This window comes from Actinia tenebrosa, unplaced genomic scaffold, assembly GCF_029948245.1.
Source record: "Actinia tenebrosa isolate PJP-AT-01 unplaced genomic scaffold, QUT_ActTen_1.0 PGA_scaffold3__52_contigs__length_22856419, whole genome shotgun sequence".
NCBI classification, from domain to species: Eukaryota; Metazoa; Cnidaria; class Anthozoa; order Actiniaria; family Actiniidae; genus Actinia; species Actinia tenebrosa.
In genome coordinates, this window is record NW_028292580.1 from 16,007,432 (window position 1) to 16,018,038 (window position 10,607).

General features: G+C 39.3%; 1 protein-coding gene across 1 annotated transcript; it reads right to left on the bottom strand.

Annotated features, from left to right (window-relative positions):
• Window positions 1-83: 83 nt before the first annotated feature.
• LOC116303285 (carnitine O-palmitoyltransferase 2, mitochondrial) lies at window positions 84-10,599 on the bottom strand. Its single transcript, XM_089034939.1, has 11 exons — window positions 10,421-10,599; window positions 10,200-10,258; window positions 9,311-9,510; window positions 8,725-8,784; window positions 8,088-8,191; window positions 6,184-6,317; window positions 5,042-5,244; window positions 2,726-2,996; window positions 2,015-2,378; window positions 1,360-1,585; window positions 84-889 (listed from the first exon to the last, which is right to left on the bottom strand). Exons 1-11 carry the CDS (start codon window positions 10,487-10,489, stop codon window positions 558-560), a joined length of 2,022 nt encoding a protein of 673 aa, XP_088891065.1. The 5' UTR covers window positions 10,490-10,599; the 3' UTR covers window positions 84-557.
• Between the last annotated feature and the right edge of the window lie 8 nt (window positions 10,600-10,607).

Below are 10,607 nucleotides of genomic sequence, written 5' to 3' on the forward strand. Positions count from 1 at the left end.
TAAATACCAGAAAATGGCGTGACTTAAGAATGAACTGCCTTTTCCATCGGGTGCCAGAAGAAGAAACTCGTTGTGCACAATACTAGAAATTTCTACATAATGTTTAATGTAACTTCCCAAGAAAATTAACTCTTGTTAATTCACATCCTCTCATGGTCGAGCCAAACGAATCCGTTGCATAGACAATAATATAGGCGTGTAAAAACAAGATTTGTGGAAAAATTCAAAATGTCCTGAAATTCATGGTGAATTCATGAAGGATCCTTGGCAAATGGAAACCCGTTATTGATCAATCAATAACGAAATGAATATAATTGTAAAATATTAATTAGCTAATGAGGAGTCAAAGGGGCTCCTTCAAATGGGGTGTGCCGCCTCAAGAGAATTTTTTGAAAAAATATCAGAAAAGGAGAATCCAAAATTAGAGCAACAAGACATTCTAAGAGAAATCCGTAAACAAAAATAACCAGAAAAGATAAAAATCTCGGGGGAGAGGGAACTTTTGTATCTTTCTGTAAGCCTCATAGCCCAGGAACAGGTTTCAACTTGTTCCACGCTTACTGCTTGAAATTCTTTCCATTCAAAACGGTGTGCATGTCTTCTAGACTGGATGCCACGCATTCCAGAAATTCCTTGGCGTTACCACCGTTTTCATAACAAGTCACATTACAGCCCAATCGATCATCGAAGATCCCATACCCTACCCCTAAGCCTTCTGGGATAACAGGAGCGAAGCCACCTATCATGATAGCTGGGCTGGACAAGGTGCTGGTTGAAAGGTGGATACGGTTGATTTTAGTGTAGGCTGAGTCTTGGAATATGTCTGGTTGTTGTCCTGATGCCTCTGCTAGCGTTCGAAGTGCGAATAAATGACGATCGAACCCTTGGCCTTGGAAAATAGAGCAAGATATTGGTTTGAATGTTGCAAAAATAATTTTCATAATTTGATTATTCATCTTATATTATTCTGGCTACTATCTACGTTTTTCCCTTCAATACCCATAAATGTTTTAGACACTTAAATGGGCATAGTCTCCCTCGCAGCCGTTTTAAGCGTCGTCAAGGCCGCGGCACTAAAAACGAGACTACAATAGTGACAGAATCAGTGTGTGCCATAAATGTTGCCGAAAACGTTTTGACTGACGACCATAATTTGCTCCAGGGGTTCAAAATGAATATTCTCTGTGGACTTCTAGCTTGCATTATTCCAAACTTTCCTAGATAGGGAGGTATAATGGGTCGATTGAACGCATCAATTCTTTCCCGTCGCACAAATGATTTTCTAGAAACCTTTGCAATGTAAGCTAGGAGACCAGATAATACTTGATGCGATAAAAAAATATTTTCTTTAATTCTTACCCATGGCGGCTTCTTTGGTGAGTTTAGCATGCCAATCCGTTGCTATTTTAATTCTGTTCACCATCTCATCAACGCCAGCTCGATGTGATTTATCGAATGCTTCACTGCAGGCTACGGTAGCATTACTGGCTGACCTGATTGTCTCGGTACGACCATGCCTAAAGGCCGCAGTAGCGCATGACTCGTAGGTCGGCACAAAGTGACCCTTTTGACGGTAGATGCCCATCTGTAATGACAGAAGCAGCCTATTCATCCACTAATAATTCTACTACAAGCTGGATGTAACGAGTAGGTTTTTCCCTTGTATGGACCCCTTGCATGTAACGTCAGCTCAAGTTGAAGGACAAAACAAAAGAATTTCAATCTTCTTAAATTGGAAACTTGTTTTGTCCTCCAAATTGAGCTGCATTCCCACGTGCTGCAAGGGGTCTATAGCACAAGGTTTCCTGCAACATACACTAACGCGCAACTTGTACTCAGTTCCGATATTTTGTTGCAAAAATGTAGAACATCAGTTTCTGCTTTTTGTAACTTGCAACAATTTTTTTTTTCATGACACAAGTTGCACGTGAAACAGTGTGTTCTTCCTACGACGTTTTATTGCGACGCAAGTTGCACGAGAAATCCTCGTGCGTCACAGCGCCTTCAAACTAACCTGGAAAGCAAGCTGCATATAAGCATCTGGACTCAACTGCTTAGTCTTAATATAATCCTTGCCATAGCTTTTTATCTCTAGGGTTTCTGTGATCAGGGTACTGACCGTATCGTCGAATTTCTCCTTCGCTACCTGTACACCTCGTTCTAACTCAGGCGTCAAAGAAAATTCCAGTTTTCTTACTGTGCTCTCACAGTTTATTGACTGGGCTTCCTGTGGCGAGATGGCCGGACGAGTAGAACTATCTTTGAAGACTTCGTTGAAGAAGCGAAGGACAGCAACACCGTCTCCCCAGGAGTGTTCAAAGTTGATTGCCGATACTCCTTGTTTGCAGACAATGAGTTGAAACGATTTATCGAACCACCTTCAATGAAGACAAGGTTAGTTGTATAGAGTGGCTAGAAAAAAATATTACATTCGTGGATGAGGCACGTACTGACGATTTGCCTTGAAATCTTTACTGTCTTTACTTTTTATCTTTACAATGCACTACACTGCACTGCACTACGCTGCACTGCACTGCACGAGACTACTATTGATATTGCTGTATAGACCGCTTGCACTAAATCCCTACCTGGGGGTCAAAACAATCGAAAATATTAGCATCAAGGTCTCATTGGTGATAGGCAAGCAAACTTATTGCTATGCTGCCTGTGCTTCCCTTTTTTGACCCTGATCATCTGATAATGAAAAAGCATTATGATTGGTTACCTGTTCATCCCATCACCATGAAGCATAACCTGTGTCAAGTGAGCAGGCTCATAAGGTGCTTCATCATCCAAACACAATGCAAACAAAGCACTGTCAATCAACTTTAGAGCCTCATGATTGGCAGGAATGGCAGAGATGGCGTGACGTTGACTAGCCCACGTGTCACGGTCTTCGGTTGTGAGGACTCCTAGGGGATGTCTTGGTGGAGGGGTGGGGTCGGTGAGGATTTCTTTGAGGTTCTGGTAAATTGTTGAAGCTGGAATGATGTTACCTATGGATCAAATAACATAAGAAGTTAAGTTAGCAAAACTTGCTAGTCACCTCTGTATTAGGGATTTGTGCTTACATGTTTTGTGGTGGGATTTCTTTTGAGAGGGGTTTTGCAGCTAAATTGCTGTTGGTGTTTTATACTAAAGTAAAACAAGTCAATTTGCAGGTATGAATTAAAATCTGAGGTGCAGTCAATAAGCATAAATAGGGGTATGCAGATGAGAAGCAGTGTCTTTGATTTTGTGGCAGCCAGTATAAGCTTGGTCCTTTAGTTAATAACAGAAAATACAAGTTTCTTTCACTGAATCCATGGTTCACAAAAGGTATATGCAAGTAGCAGCAATAACTAAGGGATGACACCAGATAGTTTGACTTTGATCAGCCCAGAGGTTGTTTCAGGGTTCGATCTGTGAGTTAGCCATGCCCTGACTTTGATCAGCCCAGAGGTTGTTTCAGGGTTCGATCTGTAGGTTAGCCGTGTCTTTACTTTGATCAGCCCACAGGTTGTTTTAGGGTTCGATCTGTGAGTTAGCCATGCCCTGACTTTGATCAGCCCAGAGGTTGTTTCAGGGTTCGATCTGTGAGTTAGTCATGCCCTGACTTTGATCAGCCCACAGGTTGTTTTAGGGTTCGATCTGTGAGTTAGCCATGCCCTGACTTTGATCAGCCCACAGGTTGTTTAAGGGTTCGATCTGTGAGTTAGCCATGCCCTGACTTTGATCAGCCCACAGGTTGTTTAAGGGTTCGATCTGTGAGTTAGCCATACCCTGACTTTGATCAGCCCACAGGTTGTTTAAGGGTTCGACCTGTGAGTTAGCCATACCCTGACTTTGATCAGCCCACAGGTTGTTTTAGGGTTCGATCTGTGAGTTAGCCATGCCCTGACTTTGATCAGCCCACAGGTTGTTTAAGGCTTCGACCTGTGAGTTAGCCATACCCTGACTTTGATCAGCCCAGAGGTTGTTTTAGGGTTCGATCTGTGAGTTAGCCATGCCCTGACTTTGATCAGCCCACAGGTTGTTTTAGGGTTCAATCTGTGAGTTAGCCATGCCCTGACCTTGATCAGCCCACAGGTTGTTTAAGGGTTCGATCTGTGAGTTAGCCATGCCCTGACTTTGATCAGCCCACAGGTTGTTTTAGGGTTCGATCTGTGAGTTAGCCATACCCTGACTTTGATCAGCCCACAGGTTGTTTAAGGGTTCGATCTGTGAGTTAGCCATGCCCTGACTTTGATCAGCCCACAGGTTGTTTAAGGGTTCGATCTGTGAGTTAGCCATACCCTGACTTTGATCAGCCCACAGGTTGTTTAAGGGTTCGATCTGTGAGTTAGCCATACCCTGACTTTGATCAGCTCACAGGTTGTTTAAGGGTTCGATCTGTGAGTTAGCCATACCCTGACTTTGATCAGCCCACAGGTTATTTTAGGGTTCGATCTGTGAGTTAGCCATGCCCTGACTTTGATCAGCCCAGAGGTTGTTTTAGGGTTCGATCTGTGAGTTAGCCATGCCCTGACTTTGATCAGCCCACAGGTTGTTTAAGGGTTCGATCTGTGAGTTAGCCATACCCTGACTTTGATCAGCCCACAGGTTGTTTAAGGGTTCGATCTGTGAGTTAGCCATACCCTGACTTTGATCAGCCCACAGGTTGTTTTAGGGTTCGATCTGTGAGTTAGCCATGCCCTGACTTTGATCAGCCCAGAGGTTGTTTCAGGGTTCGATCTGTGAGTTAGCCATGCCCTGACTTTGATCAGCCCAGAGGTTGTTTTAGGGTTCGATCTGTGAGTTAGCCATGCCCTGACTTTGATCAGCCCACAGGTTGTTTAAGGGTTCGATCTGTGAGTTAGCCATGCCCTGACTTTGATCAGCCCACAGGTTGTTTAAGGGTTCTATCTGTGAGTTAGCCGTGCCCTGACTTTGCTCAGCCCACAGGTTGTTTAAGGGTATACTGTAGATAAAACTTGAAGGTTTTTAAAGGTTTGGTAAAGGCTCTAGGCAAGTGGCATATTTTGAAGACATGGTTTATTGTAACAGTGTTCAGTGTTCTTACCATCAGTAGTAATGACATCGAAGACATAGAAGTGTCCTTTATGCATTACCAATAGATGCCTGGCTCCTTCAAACGTAGCCAGTTTATCTTTTCCTTTATTAGGGATTCTGGTAGAGCAGAACAGCCTGTTATACTGACTCATGTCTAGAGGAAATGCCTTGGCCAAGAATGCACCATACCACGACAGTTTTCTAGGAACAAACCTGCAATTAAAACATAAACAAATAAAAAAAAAATTATTCATATTAATATATTTCTTGTTTCCTTTACCATATCCTTTGGCTTTTTTCTTCTTCTTGCTCTTAAACAAGAAAAACGTCATGCTACTTTGTCTTACATTTTATTATGGTTTGTACTTTGAAATCTTTAGCAGTGGTTCTACACAGCCGCTTTGCTTTCACAGAATCTGATTGAAATTTGGAAGGTGATCTTCGAGGAGAGAGGAAAACTAGAGAAGCCAGAGAGAAACCCTCCAAGCTCAGCAGAGAATAGCAAGCAAGTCTATATACTCAAATAATAATTATTTTACAACATCAAGTCTATGAATCAATCCAAGGTTACAATGGTAAGATGCAAGATCTCAACCCACTAATGCTATCCAGGTTCCCATACAGACATTTCAACATTAAATAAATGAAGACCTCATCACTTGGTCAGGACTAGACTATTACTTGGGGACCAAGTGTGGCATGCAGGTAGTGCACTAGGCACTTACCCCTGGGGTCTTGGAATTGATTCCAGGACATTAGGCATTATACAGCATGCGAGTATAGTTTGTTGTAATTCTCCCTCGATTCAAGGGTCTTTTTCTTCAGGTTCTTCAATTTTCATCCCTCTACAAATCCCAACAATTGAAGCTAAATTCAAATTCGATTTGTGAGTTAGCCATGCCCTTATTTAGATCAGTGCAGAAGATGTTTCAGGGTTTGACAAATTAGACCTTTACCTTTGGCATAATGTTTTCCTATTTCAGACCACATGTCATTCCCTAGAGTATCATTTCTTTGTTTAACAGCTGCATGTGAGTAGACACAAGTCATGTGAGTTGTAAAAAAATCTTATTCTCAAGAGAATAACACATGGTCTGAAATGGGAAAACATTGCGTCCAAGGTAAAGAGGTCTACTTAAGGTATTTTTTCACCTTATGATGCTTTTAAACCAATCAGAATCACTTCTCTTTGGGTTTAGGTGAAAGATATCAGGCTCAAGGACAGTCTGGTCCAGAGATATCTTGAACCTTACAGCAGACTTGATGAAATTGGTAGCTCGGATAAGCTAAAAACAAAAATATATCCAAAAATTAGTCGACTATACAGATAGTGACAGACACAATAAGATAACTTTTGCTTTTTTTTGCCACCCATACATTGTTTTAAACACTGTTTTGGCTGTCATCCATCAAATTTTCAACAACCTGAGTTACCTTATTTATACTTAAATTTGTACATAAATATCTAATAAACCATTTTCAATTCCATACTAACAATACTGCTATGTATCTTGACTCATTTACTCAGGGTTAGCCTTATTTCAATGTCAGAATATTCACAAATACCAGCGATAAAGTAAAGAATGCACAACATTAATTTTAGCAACACTCTGAAATTCTATGAACCTTCGCTGCAGTACATGAATATTCCACACAAAATTAACTAGGCAAATCCTGAGATATAACTAGCTAAAAACTAGTGTGAGCTGCGTCGGTGTTTCTAATGAAACAGTAATGATGAAAAGGTAAATTATACACCGTGAAAAGATGAAACAACTTACTGACGTTTCGGACGCTAGTCCTTCGTCGGAGTAAAAGAGAAAGAAGTGGTAGAAAGGAGTGTATATATGATAGAATAAGACAAAAGAAACCAATGAGAGCAAGGTAGGCAAGGAAACAAAAACAAACAATCAAAAGACAAAAGAAAAGGTTAGTTGAAAATAAAGCGTTCATTAATCCCGTTGGGACTAAGAGTGCCCAATAGGTGAATAAGCCGCATTTCTTTGGTCTTGCGACAATCATTGTTGCCGTTAAGCAAAGAAAGACCGAAAACAATGAAGTCAGAAAGAGAATGGTTAGCTAGATTAAAATGGCGGGAAACTGGTTTGGTGGGATCGTTATTGCGAATATCATAAAGATGATTGCAAATGCGATCACCAAGACGGCAGCCAGTCTCGCCCACATACAAAAGATTACAGCGGGTACATTTAATACAATATACAACATTAGAAGTGGTACAAACAAAATGGTCAGTGATTTTAACAGTTGATTTAGGACCGACAACAGAAGTGTGAGAGACTATGTGAGGACAAGTATAACAACGTTTACGAGAACAGCGAAAAGTACCAGGTTCTTTGTTAGAGGGAAGAACTCCCTTGACCAAGAAAGAACGGAGATTACGATCACGTTTATAGGAAAAGAGAGGGCGGTTGTTGAAAATAGCAGAAGTGCGAGTATCAGAGTCAAGCAGAGAAAAGTTGCGGTTAACAATGGGTTTAATGGAAATGTTAATAGGATGATACGTAAGAGTGAAAGGAATGCGGTCATTAGAGGGACGAGTGTGAGGAGTGAGAGCGGTGGTACGATCAATAGTAGAAACTTTACAAATGGCACGATCAATAACATGAGCAGGATAATTACGCTTAAGGAAGAAGGAACGCATCTCAGAACATTTAACAGAAAAATCAAGATCATCACTACACAAACGACGAAGACGAAGAAATTGCGAGAACGGAATAGCGTTAAGAGTGTGCTTAGGATGAGAAGACGAGTAGAGTAAATAAGAATGAGAGTCAGTAGGTTTGTAATGGACACTAGTGCTAAGACGGTCGTCATTAACAATAATAATTAATAATAAATAATAATAGTAATTAATAGGCAAATCCTGGGCAATAGAGAACATGAAACTGGAGTATTTTATGATTTTAGCAATGCAATATTTCTTGAGGCTAAAATTTTGCAATTCCAAAGAGAAAGTTGAAAAAAAATCACTAATTTTTTCAACAATATTATTGAGTTTGTTGAAAGTTTTATTTATCAACACTTTAGGCTCTAACCTGGTCATTATTCTCCTTTATTGGATCTTCTTTAAAATTGATAAATGGATTGTAGTTTAATACAATGGATTTTCTGTCAGTAAGATACATGTCAAACCATGATTCTGTGAAAATATAAATGATAATCTTTGTAATAAGTTAGGTCTGAAATATGAAGCAAAGTGAAAGACTAAACTGATGAAAGAAAAAAATGACCAGATACTAGAAAAAGAACTAAAACGTTAATTGAATAAATGAATGTTTAAATGAATAGATAGATTGATGCCAAGCATAATGAATGGATGAATGAATGGATGAATGGATGAATGGGTGAATGGATGAATGGATGAATGGATGAATGGATGAATGGATGAATGGATGAATGGATGAAAGGATGAATGGATGAATGAATGAATGAATGAAAGTACATGTATGAATGATTGAAAGTATGAATGACTGACCAACCGACTGACCAACTGACTGACTGACTGACTGACTGACTGACTGACTGACTGACTGACTGACTGACTGACTGACTGGACTGACTGACTGACTGACCAACCTACCAACTGACTGACTGACTGACTAACTTGATGGATGGATAGCTAATAGCCACACATATTATCCTAATATAATACCAAAATGTGAAAATGTGTACCTGAGATATAGCTTGTGTGTTTATTAATCTTGTCTTGCTTGATGAGTTCAGCATTTAATACTGCATTTACAAACAGTAAAATATATCTCATTTATTATGTAGATATCAATGAAATATCCGGTTTTCTCTAGTGTTGAAAACTTGATATCTTTCGCCAGTGGGAAGATACCATATCTTTCACACGTGAAGATATCGCTGTTGAATCGGCTTGCTATTTTAATAAAGAATTTTTGAGCTTTTGTTTTATTTAAGTTTCATCGATATCTATATAATAAACAGAACATTACATGGCCGCTTGGAGATACGAATTTCATCTTCTCATGTTCAATTTAGATATCTCACTCGTTTGCTGCGCTCACTCATGAGACATCAATTGAACACTTGAAGATACAATTCCCACCCATGTGATATCCTCTATTTAATAGACTTTCTACAATATAGATATTACCATTGAAACCTTCAAAATAATCTTATTGATACCCTGAAACCGTTTTACAGAAGAAATATGCTCGATAACACAAAAAATGATTTCTGAATTTTTTTTGGTTTTGTTGATATTGTCATCATTATATATTGATCAAAATACCTGGTCCTTCTTGTTTTTGAAACTTTTCTGTCAACTTCTTAGTGACTTCATATTCTTCAGGAGTAAGGAGTGGTTTCTGTGATGCCAGATAACGGTGACAAGTATTTTCTAGCTTTGGTATTGGGAGTCTTGGTAGACTATCTTGGTAATGGTATGTGTAGACTTTACTTTTAGGCAGGATGTATTTATCTTCATCAGAACTTTAAGAAAGATTTTAGAAGTATATTTAGTATTTGATCTTTAAAAGTATAATAAAAGCACAGAAACTGCAACTATGATCAGCTACAGATGGTGCTTAGTCAATCACAGTTTGAGTAATAAAAAGATCCTGGTCTGTGAGTGAAAATACCAGTGACAGGATTTAAATTTTACCTAATGGAACTCACAGTTTAATGGACTTGACTCGGTGATGCATATGTTAGTAGAATTGCTTGTTAGGTCACTCCTGTGTGTTTTTTTCAATCTGTATATGTGAATTGTGCGTTTGGGGGGGGAGGGAGTGGGTGGGGTAAAGAATTTGGATCTTTAGCTTAACGTTCAATTACCCTGCGATTGAGCTCCACAGAGGGTCAGAAAAAAAACCTCTGTTGCAGGGTAAGGTTCAATACACATGAAATTATGAATATGAGAATTCAACCCTGGTTGCATTGCTGAGGTGGAAGCACTACAGCTACAGCACCCATTTTTTCAATGACGCATAAAATGAAAACAATGAAGCATAAAATGGAAATTGTTTTGGAGGTGTACCCACTACCCCTCCCTCAGCTGCATAACTGCATCCCACCCAGCAAGATTAATCCAAATAATTTAACTATCAGATAACTAAATCAAAGAAGACAAATAAATCGCAATCATAATTGGCAAAATATTCCATAAATACCAATCTTACCTCTGTGTGGTGCTTTGAAACCGTCTTGAATGTGACAACAATGAATGGCTACCGGTTACCTGCAGAGTGTAAACAATATTTTACATGAACTCAAATTTATTGATGTCCAAATATAACGAGTATACGGCAGAGAATGCTTACCAAATGTACGGTAGAGATTGGTTTTAAAAATAACTAGAGCTTAGAAATATCTACAACTTCTGACAGACGACAACACTTACCTTTCTTACAAAACGAAAATAATTTAGCGCGCTAATTTTATTGCCATGAAGCAATCTATAAGATGCCATTCTTAGTTCTATAATCTAAGGAGCCAAGCTACAATTCTAGTGGTAAAAATAAACAAAAAGGTTGAGTTCAAAGTCCAGCAGACAAACTCCTTCATTCATCCGCCATCTTGAATCTGAA

Coding starts and splice junctions, on each gene's coding strand:
- LOC116303285 (XM_089034939.1), bottom strand. CDS start 10,489: ATGGCATCTTATAGATTGCTTCATGGCAATAAAATTAGCGCGCTAAAT. Junction 6,318..8,087: donor TAAAGGAGAATAATGACCAG/GTTAGAGCCTAA, acceptor TTTTGTTTTTAG/CTTATCCGAGCTACCAATTT. Junction 5,245..6,183: donor TGGTTTAAAAGCATCATAAG/GTGAAAAAATAC, acceptor TTTTAATTGCAG/GTTTGTTCCTAGAAAACTGT.